General features: G+C 45.0%; 1 protein-coding gene across 1 annotated transcript in view; it reads right to left on the reverse strand.

Annotated features, from left to right (window-relative positions):
* P3H1 (prolyl 3-hydroxylase 1) overlaps positions 1 to 17,651 on the reverse strand; it is a 355,045-nt gene that overhangs the window by 77,495 nt on the left and 259,899 nt on the right. The window contains exon 10 of the mRNA XM_063942954.1: positions 12,225 to 12,320. Coding sequence (XP_063799024.1) covers positions 12,225 to 12,320 — 96 coding nt within the window. The remainder of the gene's footprint in view (positions 1 to 12,224; positions 12,321 to 17,651) is intronic.

A 17,651-nucleotide genomic window follows, 5' to 3' on the forward strand; every position in this document is an offset into this window, starting at 1 on the left:
TCCTCTGCAGGTCGGTATCCAGAATCATGCCCAAAAACGATAGCCGAGTTGTCGGAATCAACTGCGATTTTTGTAAATTTAGGAGCCAGCCATGCTGTTGCAGCACCTGCAGGGAGAGCGCAACGCTTTTCAGTAACTGCTCCTGTGATCTCGCCTTTATCAGGAGATCGTCCAAGTACGGGATAATTGTGACCCCTTGCTTGCGCAGGAGCACCATCATTTCCGCCACTGCCTTGGTGAAAATCCTCAGGGCCATGTAAAGACCAAACGGCAATGTCTGAAATTGGTAGTGACAATCCTGAACAGCGAACCTCAGGTACGCCTGATGAGGTGGATATATGGGGACATGTAGGTACGCATCCTTTATGTCGACCGACAGCATAAAATCCCCCCCTTCCAGACTGGAGATCACTGCTCAGAGAGATTCCATCTTGAATTTGAACTTTAAATAAAGGTTGAGGGATTTTAAGTTCAGAATCGGCCTGACCAAGCCATCCGGCTTCGGGACCACAAACAGGGTTGAATAAAACCCGTCTCCCCGTTGTGACGGGGGTACCGTGACAATGACTTGCTGTTGACACAGCTTTTGTATTGCAGCACATACTACTACTCTCTCTGGAAGCGAAACTGGTAAGGCCGATTTGAAAAATCGGTGCGGAGGCACGTCTTGGAATTCCAGCTTGTATCCTTGGGTCACAATATCCAGCACCCAAGGATCTAGGCCCGAGCGAACCCAGACCTGACTGAAGAGTTGAAGACGTGCCCCCACCGGTGCGGACTCCCGCAGCAGAGCCCAGCGTCATGCGGTGGACTTGGTTGAAGCCAGGGAGGACTTCTGTTCCTGGGAGCTTGCCCTAGCCGGGGATCTTTTACCTCTTCCCTTACCTCTGGCCGCGAGGAAGGAAGAACCACGTCCTTTCCTGAACTTATGCGACCGATAGGACTGCATCTGGTATTGAGGTGTTTTCTTTTGCTGGGGAGGGACAAAAGGCAAAAAGGAAGACTTACCCGCGGGTAGCTGTGGAAACCAGGTCCGCGAGGCCCTCACCAAACAAAATTTCTGCGTCCCTGATGTGACCCAGGGTCAAAACTACGCTGTCCCTATCCAGAGTGTCTACGTCAGATAACAAGTTATCTGCCCACTTTTCAATAGCCGGCCTGAGTAGCGTACCGGTAATAACAAATAGATTTTAAGGTAGTTTCCTGTTTACGATCTGCAGGATCCTTAAGGGCTGCCGTGTCAGGGGACGGTAGCGCCACCTTCTTGGACAAACGCGCCAGGGCTTTGTCCACTGTGGGTGATGATTCCCACCGTCCTCTATCCGGCGAAGGGAAAGAATACGCCATAGCAATTCTCCTGGGAATATGCAGTCTCTTGTCAGGAGACTCCCAAGCCTTTTCAAAAAGAGCGTTCAATTCATGAGACGGAGGAAACATTACCTCAGGTTTCTTTCCCTTAAACATACAGACCCTTGTGTCAGGGACAGTGGGGTCTTCTGTGATATGCAACACATCTTTAATAGCCACAATCATGTACTGAATACTCTTAGCCACTTTAGGATGTAACTTATTATAGTCGACACTGGAGTCGGAATCCGTCTCGGTATCTGTGTCTGCTACCTGGGTAAATGGACGTTTCTGAGACCCTGAAGAGGCCTGAGACTGTGATAAAACATCACCCATGGATTGTCTCCATGCTTGGTTCTGAGACTCAGAATTGTCTAACCTCTTAAAACTTTCTACATATTTACCCAACCAGCAGTCGGCGGTGCTGACGGAGTCACTCCCACATTCTGTTCAGCTCCCTCACTAGCCTCCTCCTGGGAAAAGCATTCAATTTCAGACATGTCGACAGACACGTACTGACACCCCCAAACACACTGGGCTATACGGGACAGACCCACAGTAAGGTCCTTCAGAGACAGAAAGGGAGTTTGTCAGCTCACACCCAGCGCCCCACCGGTCTGAAGGAATTAACCAATGCCCCAGACCTGTAAGCGCTTTTTATATAATAGTAATCAATACCAAATTGCCGTGCCCCCCCCCCCCCCTCGTTTTGTGCACCCTGTTACTTGTGGTAGCAGTAAAGGGCCAGGAGCAGCGTCTCTGCAGCTGTGCTGTGGAGAAAATGGCACTGGTTTGAACTGAGGAGGATGCCCCGCCCCTTATATGGCGCTTCGGTCCCGCGTTTTTTTATACTGGCGGGGGTCCCTATACATCGCCTAGGCAATGTATATACATATAGCCAGGTTAAATATGAGGTTTTATTGCTGCCCAGGGCGCCCCCCCTGCACCCATGTAGTGCCACTTGTGTAAGGGAGCAATGGCGCGGTACCTCCGGAAGATCTGAAGTCTTCTGCCGCCTTTGAAGTCTTCTTTGCTTCTTTACTCACCTGGCTTCTCTCTTCGGGCTATGTGAGGGGGACGGCGGCGCGGCTCCGGGAACGAACAGCTAGGCGCACCAAGTGATCAGACCCTCTGGAGCTAATGGTGTCCACTAGCGTAAGAAGCAGAGCCTTTGAACTCACAGAAGTAGGTCTGCTTCTCTCCCCTCAGTCCCACGAAGCAGGGAGCCTGTTGCCAGCAGTGCTCCCTGAAAATAATAAACCTAACAAAAAAGTATTTTTTAGAGAAACTCTGTAGAGCAGGCCTGGCCAACCTGTGGCTCTCCAGATGTTGTGAAACTACACATCCCAGCATGCCCTGCCACAGTTTTAGCCTTCCCTAATAGCAAAACTGTAGCAAAGCATGATGGGACTTGTAGTTTTACAACAGCTGGAGAGCCACAGGTTGGCCAGGCCTGCTGTAGAGCTCCCCTAGTGTGCAACCAGTCTCCTCTGGGCACAGAATCTAACTGAGGTCTGGAGGAAGGGCATAGAGGTAGGAGCCAATTCACGCCCATTTAAAGTCTTAAAGTGTCCATGTCTCCTGCGGATCCCGTCTATACCCCATGGTCCTTTTGGAGTCCCCAGCATCCTCTAGGACGTATGAGAAATTCCCATTAACAAGACGTCCAACAAAGATCACTTCCTTTGTTCCTGGCTCTTTGTTGTTCAGATGGAGCTCCATGAGATTTATCTCTGGCCAAACCCATTTGTCTACCCGAGTCTGAAACAACTTTAGGGTGCAAAGCCCATTCGCTTACCGGAATGGCGTGTCGACTGAGAAATCTGCTCTTCAATTTAGGACTCCCGGAACGAACCCTGTGGACAAGGCTGGAAGATGGAGTTTTGCACACTTTAGTATGTGATTTACCTCCTTTCTTGCTGTTTAGCTGTGTGTTCCTCTCTGAAAGTTGAGGTACACTACTGCCATTTCCTTGTCCTTGCGGATCTGGACCGATCTTCCTTTAGGAGTATCCCATGCCTGAATCAGGACCCAGTATATGGCCTGAAGTGCTAACAGATTTACTAGCAGGCAACTTTGTTCTGTGGTCCATAGTCCCCGGAATCATAATCTTCCGGACAATAGTCCCCACAGCCCTGAAGACTAGCAACCCGATATCCAAAAAAAGGTGTCCTCAGATCTAGATGGAATGTCTGTAGACTCCAGTCTACTGACTTTCCTACCTTTTTTGCCAGTACCACGTACTTGCTTGTGTACCGTCCATCTGGCCCACCTACACCACCTGGTATTCACAGGTAGTCTTACTCTCAGAATTTAACCAGGCACAACACTGCTTAACTTCCAACATCCAATGAGATTGGGCATATTCAGTGTGATGCGGCTGTAGATGGAAACAGATGCTGGAGAGTCTTGACTGGAATTGTGCCCACTCCACAATGTGTATTAACACCATCAAACCCATCATTCACATTGCTGCGTGAATTGATATTGTTTGACTATGTAACCACTCTCCTAGCTTTACCTTGGATATCTTGTTCCGAGGTAACTAATTTCTGCAGACTTGATTTCAGTACAGTCCCACCGTGAGTCATGTTACGGAACCAGAGATGATTTTTGCCAATTTACGAACCACCGTGCCTCTGCAGACAAGTTATTTGTATGTTGTAGATGACACAGAACCCTTCCTGTATTTGTGCCAGGATAAGAAAGTGGTCAAGGTATGGCTATCTTCTTATCCCCTGCTAGCGGAGATAAATTGCCATAATCATCTTGGTAAATACTCTGGGGCTGTGGCTAACCCAAAAGGTAAGACCCAAACTGAAATGTTGCTGAAGGATGGTAAACCTTGAGATAACACTGATGGACCTTCGCGGTAACAGTGTACACAGATGCAGCGGACTATGCTGTGACCGAGTCCCCTCGTGGTAGCGTCTGAGACGGAAGTGAGGCAATCAGTTCATGGCGGGAGACGCGCGGAAACTGGACATGAACTGGGGGCAGGAGCAACCAGGAGAGCGTCTGACTCCCCACCGCTGACATCAACCCTAGGGATTGCAGCCTCAAACTAATACTGGTGCATTATGATCCCTAAGGCCTAGCGATGGAACACCCATGGTGGTGGCGGCGCGCCAGCTACTGTTTGGTAGTCTCCTCCCAAAACAGTGCGGCTGTGTCCGTATTCCCCTTCTAAGCGGAACCGATGCCTTACCTTCTCCCCGTGCACCGGCCACAGCCTGGTAACGTCTGCTGGACCTGCTAGTATATCCGACATAGACGCCCGTCGAGACAGCACTTGTACCGTAGGTAAGTGTTATTGCTACCCGGCGAAGAGCTGTTGGAGCGACTCTTTCCAATATGCGTGTAGAACGCTGTTAGGAAAGATCACTCAAAACAATGTAATAAGACTATAAAAATAAAATAAAAAAGCGTAGGGCTGCCAAACACAGCAGCCCTGTGACCATGGCCCCGGTCCTGCTGCACCAAACAAAAAACTGATTTGCTGAGCCAGTGGGCGGGGATATATGGACGAGCCCGTTGAATCCTTGGAGGACTGAAAGCTTGTGATCGTTTGGTGCCAATCCGCTGTCGCTCCATCATATCCCATTGTTATCCTGTGGATAACCTGTGGACCCTGCCGGAGAATCACCATGATAAGTGCTTTATATGCAGATACTGGTTCATCCATACATTAAATCAGGGGAAGGCAATGTGTGGCACTACAACATCTCAGAATGCCCTGCCATAGTTAAGGCATGCTAACACTGTGGAAGTGCATGCTGGGATACACAGTTCCACAGCTGCTGTAGTGTCACGCATTGCCTGTTCAGAAATATGACTTCCTCATGTATAATTCCACCCCATTTGTATTTCCACTGCTTAAGACCATACATAGAGTTAGCACGCAATGATATTAACATTGTCAGCACGTATGTGGTGTTTACCTTGATAAAGATACAATGTAGTACTCACAATGTTACTGATATAGTCTCGGCTTTTGTTTTTGAGTCATGTTTTCGGAGTGCTGTGCTCTTTGGGTTGTTATATTATATAAAAATCTACCAATGTCTATTTACTTTTTTTTTTAAAGGGGGGGGGGGGAATCCACAACAGATGCTGGCCCAGCACACCAGTTGTTGCAATAAATGACAATGTACTGAAAGCTCTTTCAGCTGTCAGAAATGAGTCATTTGTTGGAAGTGGTGGCCCTGCAAAGCTGCTCCACCGAGGCTCCACGCTGAGCTGCCCAGGAGGTCCCGACCTACTGGGTACAATGGGTGGTAAGCAAATAAGGCACCAGAAGGCTAGTTAAGCTTAGCAGATAACCTCCCAAGCAATTAATTGTTTAGACGAGAGGCAACCCCTCTTGACCATGAATATATAGGACTAAGAGGATGTCCGATCATCAAAAGTCCTTAGACTTATCCACATAAATGCAGAGAGCTCGTAAAATGTCCAAGACTTCTGTGAATCTCGTCACCTGGGAAGGATGGAACCACAACCTCCTGATTAATATGAAATCTGGACACCACCTTTGGAATTAAAGACCAAGTAGTAGTCAACAACGCTGGGTCTGGATGGAAAATCAGGAATGGAGATCTATGCGACAACACACTCAACTCTGAAACCTGCTGGGTCGAAAAGAGAGATGGCCAAAAGGAACACTGTTTACCATGTAAGTTATCTGAGGTTCACCGACTCAAATGGCTCAAAAGTAGGATCGCTGGAGAGCCCAGAGTACAAAAACCAAATACTAGGGCCCAACTGGACGCACAAATGGGGGATGAATAAGGAGAACCCCCTGTAAGAAAGTCTAACTAACAGGGATAGTCGCTTATTAGCATTTCTCTGAAAATAAACTGAAAGAGCAGAAACCTGAACTTTCAGGGATAAGAGAAAACCTAAATCCAATCCAGCCTGTAAAAAAGACAAAATACTGGAAACAAGGAAAATCTCCAGCTTCAACTTTTTATAAGCACACTAGGTGAATTAAGCTCTCCCTGTGGTAAGCCTTAGTTGAAACCAGCTTCCTAGTATAAAGCATGGCATGGATCACTGCATCTAACAAAAAACCATGGCCCGCAGGAGGGCTGTCTCAACAGCTACTGCATCAAAAGCCAGACGTTGAAGATGAAGGTGGAGGCAAGGCCCTTGAGAAAGCAGGTCCGGTCTGAAAGGCAGCCGCCAAGGGGCCGCTATCGATAGACACCTGAAGCCGGCGTATCAAAGAGTCCAAAGAAACCTGCCAAGATAATAATAATAATAATTTTATTTATATAGCGCTCTTTCTCCAATAGGACTCAAAGCGCTTAACAGATACATACCATAATACAACGTACAGAAACAATAAAGTACAAAACAGTTTTTCATAAAATACAGAAGCATGTAAATACTAAAGCGACATTATGGAAATGCTTGAGTAAACAGCAAAGTAATCAGTCTATTTTTGAAGGATTCTATAGTTGGGGCCTCTCGCACTGTGCGTGGAAGTGAGTTTCACAGAGTCAGAGCCGCATGACTAAAAGCTCGACGCCCAGATGAATTACTGGAGATTCTAGGTACTGCTAAAAGTCCTTCATCTACAGATCACAGTAATCGAGTGGGGCAGTATGGAATCAGCTTCTCGGAAATCAACTCCGTGCATGGGATGCCCGATGAAGACCCTCATATAGTGAGTTAGTCCACCACTCCAAAGTCTTGGAAACTCAAGCCGATGCTAAGGCAGGGTGCATGGCAGTGCCAGTAACCGAGAAAATAGATTTAAAGGGGCATACACACTAGAAGAATTTTTCCAACGATTTGAGCGATAACAACGGCTTTGAATGATCTGTCATTCAAATACTGTAGTCTAGTGTACACAATGAACAATGAAGTGGGTCGTCAGTAGGGAGGCCAATCCCGGGCTGTTTTTTCAATCCCGGGATTCGGGATTGAAAAATAATCAATCCCGGGATTCCTGGGATCCCAGGATTGCAGTAGGGATCAGTGAAAGTTGTAGGGAGCAGCGCTAGAGGGAGGGTGTAGGTAGTGGTGCGGGAGGTAGGGAGGGTGTAGGTAGCGGTGCGGGAGGTAGGGAGGGTGTAGGTAGCGGTGCGGGAGGTAGGGAGGGTGTAGGTAGCGGTGCGGGAGGTAGGGAGGGTCTTTATATGGAACAACATAGGGAACTAGAAATTAATTTCTCCAAACATAAAATTCCCATTACAGCGTAAGAAGAGGAAACGGAAGGCAATCTGTCCATTTATTGTGCAACTGAACTGGTAAGAGACAGCGACCCTCGGCGTTGTGTGTACAGTAGCTTACGCCATCTGGATCTAAGAACAACAGTCTACAGTATGTCCGCACAGGTCATGCAGGAAAATCGCCCTCACCTGTTGCATACATCACGTATGTGTTCACATGCTAACAGTAGCTAAGTCTGCAATTAGCATTAAAGGGTGCGGGAGGTAGGGAGGGTCTAGGTAGTGGTGCGGGAGGTAGGGAGGGTCTAGGTAGCGGTGCGGGACTCAGGAGGGAGGATGTAGGTCGCGGCAGGGAGGGTTGGTACTGGTAGCGGCGCGGGAGGGAGGAAGGCTGTAGGGAGCACTGAACGGAGGGAGAGAGGGAGGGAGGAAGGCTGTAGGGAGCACTGAACGGAGGGAGAGAGGGTGGGTGTAAGTAATACTGCTTACTATTAGGCGGGCGGCAACCATGGACACACTGAACGCGGCGGCATTTCAAATGACGCGCCGGCCGCCAGCCAATCAGGGAAGCAGCCACAGCAGTCGGTCCTGATTGGCTGCCGCGGCAGCTTCACTGATTGGCTGCCGGTCCGCCAGCTCTGATTTGAAGTGCCGCCGCGTTCAACTTGTTCATGGCTGCCGCCCGCCTAATATTAGTAAGTAGTATTACTTACACCCACCCTCCCGCACATGCGCAGTGTAATCCCGTGAATCCCGGGATTGGATGCTCCAATCCCGGGATTCAAATCCCGGCATTTTTGGGCCCAAATCCCCGGGATCCCGCCGATCCCGATCCCGGGATTGGCCTCCCTAGTCGTCAGTCGTTCTTGCATGTAGCTCAATCCCATCAATCCCAGCAGCTCAAATCCAGCAGATCGTTCGTAAAAAAACGCTCAGTGTGTACACTCAATATCGTTTGTCAGGGACTCTGGGAAGTTCAAGGGAAATTGCTCATCTTCCACATTGTTCATCTTTCACATCTTAAGTCTTCTAGTGTGTATGGGCCTAACACCACCTTGCAATTTTCTAACAATGGCATCTTTTAAACAAGCCACATTTGGTAAAGGAAGCATAGCAGATTTAGCCAACCGAACTATGGAAGAGTCTATTGGAGGTAAGAGTTTACCATTTAGAAATGTCAGATGGAGAAAGAGAATAAAACATAATTCTTTTAGAAACCTGGAAGAGTTTGTTAGGCAAAGCCCAAGTCTCAGTAAGGATATCATCTAACTGTGCAAAGGATTAAAAGGTTATGGCTTCTTTTGTCTTACGCTTAAGCAAAGACGGATCTGGGGAAGAAGCATCTTTTGCGTTCTTGATAAGCAAAGCGGATATAACCACGGCAATTAAAGCTTCCACACTGATGGACTAGTATGTTCCTCTTTCTTTACAAAAGATAATTCCACTTCAGAATCCTACTAAAAAGCATCTTTTGGCAACAAGGATACATCGGCGTCCAATTAATTCCCTGAATGGAAGGGCGTGGGCAAATTCCTTTTAAAAGGACATACAGCAGGATCCAGTAGCTGTTGTAAGGATGTGGAAACCTGGACCAGTCTATGAACAGACAGAGGCTGTGTGCCCAAGCAGGTTCAATGACCTGCAGAGAGGGGGCCGTGGAAGAGCCAGCTTGCATATACTGAGGGAAATGCCTGGACATAGCCAACTGTTTTGGCAGCTCTGACGTGGTCTGCGGCAGGTTAGAAGCCCACAATGGTTCTGGTCGAGAATTAGAAACCTGGAGCACCAGCTGCAGTGCAAAGGTGGAGCAAGAGACACCATGGTCCGGAGAAGCAGGCACTTAAATATCTTGGCATCTTTTACAGGAACAGGACTAAGCAGATGCACTCTTCTCTATGACAGCTCTGGAATTTGCCTTGTTAGACATATCAATGTCAATTAACAGTAAAACACCTACAAATTAAATAAAACCTTCCAAACAGTGGGAGAGAAATTAGTCATTCTAGCCCAGTTGTAGCGTAGAAATGTGTTCACAAGTGAGAGAGTGGACAGAACTGTTGGCAGGCTGTTTAAAGAGGGAATGTGCCAAAAGTGCAAGGAGAAAAGACTAGGGAGAAGACACCACCCCCCTTCACACCTGTGGTAAACCAGACAGAAACTGCTTCACTGTTTATCAAACAGGGCCCTGTTAATTCCTGTCCTTGGTGGTCTAGTAAGGGAGTGGAGAACCAGGTCCTCACGGGCTCCACTTCCCTCTGGTGATCCCCACACTGCACAGCAGGAGGTTACCACCACTAAGTACTGTCTGCCTCTTACCAGTGTCCCCGGTGCTCTGGACGCTCGCAGCCTGCGTATAGAGTCTGCATGCGTAGAACTGTTGTCTGTGCCGACAGGGCACATAGTAAAAAGAAATAAAATGTAAAAATAAAAAATAAAAATTAATTAATACAGCTGCAGAGCACCAGAAAACATGCCAAGCACCTTAGAGGGTGGAGTATAGGGGAGGAGGAGCCTGAGCTGCCTTGAAACTTAACTCCCTAGTGCCCAGACTCCTCCAGCTCAGCCTTAGTGGGGGAATTGAATTGCCATCAAATACATTCGCACGGCCGAATCAGATAACTGCATTGTATATAGCAGCCCGACCTCGCATAAAAAAGTGTTCACTGCCCCATAATGTAGTGAGCATTTTTATGCAAATTTTGCATTCAGATGGCTGGGCGAAAGATGAGAAATTGGGGTGCTGTTGCCAGCATTTAAATGCAACGGTAATTCACACCCTTTGTCCGTCACTGAATCCGCACCCCTAAATCTCAGTAATAACATAACTAAATATATTTAATCCAAGATTCACCTATCTATAATAACACGTCAGCAAGCATTTTACACAAGAGCTATAACCAAAGTAACAAAGCTGGAAGTAGCTGGGGACCACGGAAGACCACCTGTTGCCCATCATTGCATCAATCAGGATTCTAAACACAATTACATTTCTCTACCTATTTCAGGACAATCCCTATCAATCTCCCGCCACGATTTCTCTCTGCATTGCACAATACCTTACGTGACTTTGTATGGGGATAGAGGAAGCATCTGACTCTCTGATTTAAGCATCTGGCAGGTAGACAGTTGCCAACGATCTCTGATCTCAGCCTACTATAATGCATCTATGTTGAGCAGGATTTTGGACTGGTCGAGAGGTTCTGGAGACAAACAATGGGTGACCATAGAGTCAGTCTCCACCAATTTGAATTTAAATCTCATGCCATGGTTCCCGAAAATAGGACAATTTGATCGTCCGACTGTGGAACCCACACTCCTGTTGTGGAAGAGGTTGCGTTATAAACTGAATAATTCCTCTCCAATGTGTCAGCTGATCCCCATTGTGCACAACCCCTCATTTTTACCAGGTACTTCAGGGAAAGTCATTGCACTCTGAGAATCAGCGGGCATTACCAGAATATATCACTTTCTTCTGGATAGTCGCCTTAAATCTTTTGAGGAGCTATCTGAAGAATAGTAGAAGAAGAAGTAAATAAGTAGAACCAGTCGGAGTACTGGTTCTACTGACAGGTCCATCATTATATTTCTTTGTTGGGGAGGTCTAATATGTGGGAAAAAGATCTAACATTGTTTGAAAAACTCTGTATGCAAGTGCATAACCCCACTCACACTATTTCCACCATACATCAAATCCTTTTCACGGCGACTTTACCCACTACTCCGACTTACCTGGAAGCATTGGATAGGAATGTCCTACAAAAAGGAATTGCAGTGGATTGGAATAAAATATACCAAACTACCAGTGCCTGCTCAACTAGTATGGATGTGGTGGAGACGCAATATAACTTTTATCTCGGTGTCCAACTGTAGTCCATAAATATTGTCCTAGAGTGTTGGAGATGCGGTATGGAACAAGGAACATTGATACATATTCAGTGGGACTGCTTGGCGATTGTTGCTACCCTCTACTTCCACCCCAAAACGGCACAAAGATTCTTGGTTTCTCAACACCCTCAGGCCCAGACCTTTGGTTGCTTTCCCACTCAGACATCCAAATATCTAGATATAAAAAGTCTCTATTAAGACATATCAATAATGCTGCAAGAGCGGAAGTTTCAGTTTGGTGGCGCTCAACCTCTCCCTCCCACACTATGGGATTGGTGCCAACACATGGACTTTTACATGGCCATGGATACAATATATTATTCCACGCCTACGAAATATGGTATTTATATAGCTATGCAGCTTAGTTGGATGCAGTTTAAACTTTCCCCATTATACCTGGCCCTGGTACCTGAAATTTCCCCCTGTAGAGATTTATATGATTCAGAATGTCCATTTGTACTCTTTGGGACTGTACTTTCAGTCTGTGCTAATTGATAATCCTCTCTCTTTAGTTGAAAGATACATTTTGTTGCTTGTATCTCTCAGTCAGGTGGACATCTTATCAGCTTATTATGTACAGGATTATGTACATCTTACTGTATAATATTTGATCTTTATTCCAATTTACTGTTTTTGAAAAATTTGAAAATAAAGAATTCTAAATACAATTACATAATAGATCTTAACTCTAATCATTAGGAATATAATAAGTATTAACTTAAGTTAGCACTTCTGATGCTATATGAAATTATTTTGTTCTAACACAATATATTCTTTTACAGTCTAAAGTAGATAGCCTTTTTTTTTGGAACTTACCTTCAGGGCTTTATACACAGTTACTCCATAAAACTTCTCGTTAGGAGTGTGAGGAGAGGTTGTACCTCGATATCCATCGCCTGCAGAGGCAGCTGCCTGTGGCACAATAGAAACATATAATGAGAGAAACAGGTGGAACGCTTTTTCACATTATGGCAGTCATATAGAAATACTCTCCCCCTCACTACCAGGTATCAAATACACCATAGTCTTAAAAACACCAAATGGTAGCTCACACAACTAGATCCACCCATCTCACTTAGCTGATCCGGGTGGTACAACCTAGGGACGTGCAGTCAGGGGAGGCAGTGCCTCCTCTGTCATTAATGATCAAAATAATACAAAGAAGATACTTAAGACACATTCTGTGTCATAAGTACCTTCTATATATTAATCTAATAATTTTGTTCTATTAAATTAGTTTGGGAGGCACAGATAGCAGTGTCTCCCGTTGACAATGGGAACGCGGATAAAGCGGGGGGCGTGGCCAAGCACTGGGCTGTAAAAGCCCATTCAAAAAAGTTGAAAAAGCGGCACTTCTACAAGTGCCTCGCTGTCAGGAAAAGCAAGCACCTGTTAGCGAGGCACGTGAATGGACAGCGGAACCCGTGTTGGATCCACTGTCCAATCACTTATATGCGGCATGGGGAAGCAGCAACGGTACCCAGCAAATGGCAGAGTGAGACACCCACCCGGCAGTAGAGGATGTGCGGCGGCGGACGGCGCTCCCCTCTCCTTCAGCCGTCCAAGCCAGCGTCCGCAGCACCAGCTCTCCCCTGGATGGGGTCCATTTACCTATATGCAATGTGGGGAAGTGGTAACGGGACCTGGCGGATGGAAGAGTGAGTCACCCGCCAGGCAGCAGAGTATGTGCGGCGGTGGCCTGCGCTCTTCACTCTCCTCATGCCATGCCATCCCAGCCAGTGGCAGCAGCACCTGCTCTCTCCCGGATGGAGGTCTCTGCACAGGACAAGTCTGCCCAGGACCCAGGTGAGAGAGGGGGCAGCTTGGCTGGAATCGCACTGCCTGCAGGCTGTGTAAGTGCAGCAGTGCCTCCCTGGCCATTGAATTTACTGCACGTCACTGGACAACCTGGAGTCACCCTTCAAGACTCTATAGTAAGATGCAACATGGTAACTAACGAAATGTCTTTCTTTTGTAACAATCTCTTACCATAGTTGTAAATATGGTTTTAATATTGGCTACTGTAACTCAATTGTAAAAAATGTGTTTAGTACACTTTGGAAAATGATCTACACCATGAGTCCATTGTGATTTCAAAAATGCATTTTATTGGCTGTACAATTGATTCATAGGGCCTTATGCAACTGCGGTCGAATTGCCGCAAATGTCGAAAAACGGGGCATTTTCGGAAAAAAAAAAACCTGTCGAATTGGATTCGACAATGCAATACAGTACTTTTCGACAAAAAACCTGCAGTTTCACTTTCGACTTTTTGCAATTCGACATTTGTCAAATTCGACATGTCTGCAATGGTAAAAATGCGGCTTTTCGACAAAAGTATATTCAATTGAAGAATGTCGATTCGACAACAGTGCTTTTCGACAGGCATTTCGTCAATTTCATTCCGCCTCATTTTGCTGTCGTGATCTAATAAAAAAAATTAAAAACATGTTTTTTGTGTGTTTTTTTGATTGCTAATAGCATATCTATTTATATTAGAAGGGATTATCTACTTGGCTTGTCTATTTAAGAGCCACAAATATTATTTAATAGATTTTTTTAAAGAATATTTTTTTTTTTTTTACCGACTAAAATAATATGGAGAGATCAGTGCATGTTTTTCAGTGGGAAGGGGTGGGAATGGGTTAAAATTTCAGAAAAAAAATGCGTGCTGTCCCCCCTCCAAACATAACCAGCCACGGGCTCTTTGAGCCGGTCCTAGTTGTAAAAATACAGGGGGAAAAGTGACAGGGGATTCCCCGTATTTTAACAACCAGCACCAGGCTCTGCGCCTGGTCCTGGTGCCATAAATACGCGGGACAAAACACGTAGGGGTCCTCCGTATTTTTCACACCAGCACCGGGCTCCACTAGTGTGAATGCCAAATTGCTTTCTCACAAATATTTAAAATGCCCACTCTAATATATACTGCAGACGCCAGGCGCATCTTATTACCATATACGATAAAAGTGCGCTGTACATCGCAAAACACTGCATCTCATAAGAGAAAACAATACACCCATACATTATCTGAGTTCCAAAGCTCATTGATGTATATATTTGTTATTAAAAGGATATGGATTCAATATATTACAATGTACAGTATACCTATAGTTACAACTCATACAGTAAGCAGTTAATACATAGTTACAGTTACATACAGTTACAGGCCAGCAATACAATACCATTCCCTCAATGCTTATGTCTCTCTGTAAAATCATGCTGGGACTCCATCTTACTCTGAGACCAAAACAGGAACTGACTTCCTGTGTGATCAGCAATGTGTTATCTAGTTTGGGGGAGGGAACTTATTCATGATGAATCACTAGTCTCTTTGTATATGCTAATCAGGTTCAGCCTTGAAGACATCCAAAGGGCTGGCCTGAGCTTCCTGTCCACTACCTGTTTGGAATATCTATTGCTCTAATAAAAGTGATTTTAGCTTTTATACATTTAATCATAATTATTTGTTGCAATGTCCTACAACTTAATAACAAGTATCAAATAAATCTACGCATTAATCTGGTTGCTTTAATAGTAAATATGACAGGTGTATCTTTTTCGTTCAAATAATACACATACATGACATTACTTCATTATATAATTTTCAATCATCATGATGTCTGACGCTTGATATTATTATAATTATGTACTGTATGAAATAAGTGTCGAGTCCATCTCTGTGGCATGTCCGTGTAAATGCGTGTGTTACCATATATTGCTGTGCTCGCTGCGCTTATTTGCAAGTATAGCGACTTATAATGTGTGTAGTTTGTCTGTTCTTTTTATGTAATATTTTTGACTTCGACAGTCCACTCTTTGGAAGCAAACAATAACTGCCATCAATTATTAACATAAGAAAAAATATTTCATACAATAATCGGTGACCTAGATACAAGTATGTATGCATTTCGCAAATCAGACACTTGTCTATATTTGGGGAAGACAGGGATGAGAACGAGACATCCTCTATATGCACTCGGCGGTCACGGGACCACTGGTTGGGTGTGGGACAACATTCAACCTATAGAGTATGCTGGGACAGTGCTTTGGCCTATAATGTCTGATTTGCGACTAACATTTTACACATACATGTACCTACGTCTTTGTACACTGATGTTTGGATTCGATTGAGGTTCTGCTGGGTAGATGAAGAAGACACAAATAAATTGTGACAGTGACATATAAAATTTTCATGATCTACATATTCCTATCATTTTCTGAACATTGTTTCCATTTCTGGAACGTATGCTAGGTATGTTTAATATTTGAACAAGGGTTATAAGTAGTGTCCTACCTAAATAACATAAACCTTCGGAGTTCGGGGAGAGCCACTCATAAACCTTTCTTCCACATATATTAATGAGCTCTTTATCTGCAATGTGTGAATAGCCATTGTCTGATTGTTCCTGATTACCTCCGAACTCCATAACTACTAGACCTTTGATTTTTCTCTGACTTTAACAAACTGGTCGGCTAATCCTGGGATCCTACAAGGAAATCACTCCTTCCTCCAGAACCAGTTCCAGTCCCACACTCGACTCCTCATAAAAAAAAACCTCGCAAAAATAGAATATCCTGAAAAAAAATGTTTGTCAGCAGGAAAGAGAGAAAAGAGAAATAGAACAAAACAACTCTTGTTCATAACAAATCAATTACAATGACTGGTTTTTCTGCAATCCTTTAGTACGCTCAGGTAGTGTTCAACAGTGCCGCCTCTCAGTCTTCACGGAACAGAGTCTCTGGTGATACTTTTGCGATCTCACTCCATTTACGAGTTCCTTCCGGACTACCGACTTTCCTGCAATGGGAATCGTGGACCCAAGTCTCTCTCTCGGCTACTTTTACTGGGATAGTGCTGTCAACAAAACTTGGTATGGTCCTTCCCACCTGTCTATTAGGCAACCTGAGCGTAAGAACAATCACACAGTCTCTTGGTTCACAATCAAGACAGTTAGTATTTGGCATACCAGCAATCAACAGTTTCAAGTTCTTTTGTCAAGTTCTCAAATGCTGGCTCATCTCAATAAGGTACTGTACTGTCACCTCATTGGTGTATTTCTGATCACTGTGCGGATCAATCATGACATGAGGTTGTCTTCCAAAAACAACCCAAAAAAGAGAGACAAATACCAAAACAAAAACAAATTTTGAAGAGTGAAGATCTGGGAGTGGTTCCGAAGCTACATAATACTAGTGGCAGTATCTATGATCACAATGGTACAATTTCAAGCTTTGCTCCTACTGCTAGGGGTACCATTATCTACACACAAATTTCTGCTCAATTTTTCTTTGCGGTAAACACAGCAGCATCCGTGGCGGCAGGAAATGCCTCTACCCAGTTTGGGAAAACATCAGTGCACACCAATACATAACAATAATTCCTAAAGGGTGTTAACTGTACAAAGTCAATTTGTATTTCCTGAAAAGATCCATCTGCAGGAGGGATATGGGAATGCTCTGTTGGTATTGCTTTACCAATATTCTTCCTCAAGCAAGCAAGACAGGTCATTGCTCTCTTACCTGCATGAGAATAGAATCCTGGCGCACACCAGTAGGCTCATCAGCCTGCACATACCCTCTTTGCCTAGATGAGTCAAACCGTGTGCCACCTCAGCTAGACTTGGAAGGTATGCTCTGGGGGCTACTGGCTTACCGTGTCCACCTGTCCACAGTCCTGAGGACTCCTGGCCATACCCCTTTGTCCTCCAGACTGCCTTTTCCTGTAGGGAACACAATTTTTTTTTATCTTAATTTAACTGTTGTGTGTTTGCACTGTAGAGTACCATGAGCATAACTCAAAAAAAAAAAAAAAAAAAAAAGAAAGGTCTCTAGAGGAGAGAAAGAAGAAAATTAAAAAGAAAATGTCAGGTTTGCCATTTACCAACAGGCATATCAGTGTCTATACAAAACTTCCCTTCACCAGTATTCCCATTCTCCACCCTTTGTGCATGACAAGGCACACTGCAGTAATACTGGTGTCATCGTGCTGTTGAGATATACTGGGTTCGGGCAGAAATCTGAAGGACATAGGCATGTGGAGTTTGAACTGTAATTGGGTCCATGTAATGTACCATCCTGTGTGAACGCAAAAGATGAAGAGGAAAACTGTAGAGAAACAGAATAGAGGTTGGTGACAGATGAGTTTGTAGAGGTGAAGAAGATTTTATAAAAATTTGACAACTGGATTGGGCACTACGGGGAAGTGATTCTCTACTTGGTCTACTCCCCTTAAAAAAAAAT

Source organism: Pseudophryne corroboree, chromosome 10 (assembly GCF_028390025.1).
Source record: "Pseudophryne corroboree isolate aPseCor3 chromosome 10, aPseCor3.hap2, whole genome shotgun sequence".
NCBI lineage: Eukaryota > Metazoa > Chordata > Amphibia > Anura > Myobatrachidae > Pseudophryne > Pseudophryne corroboree.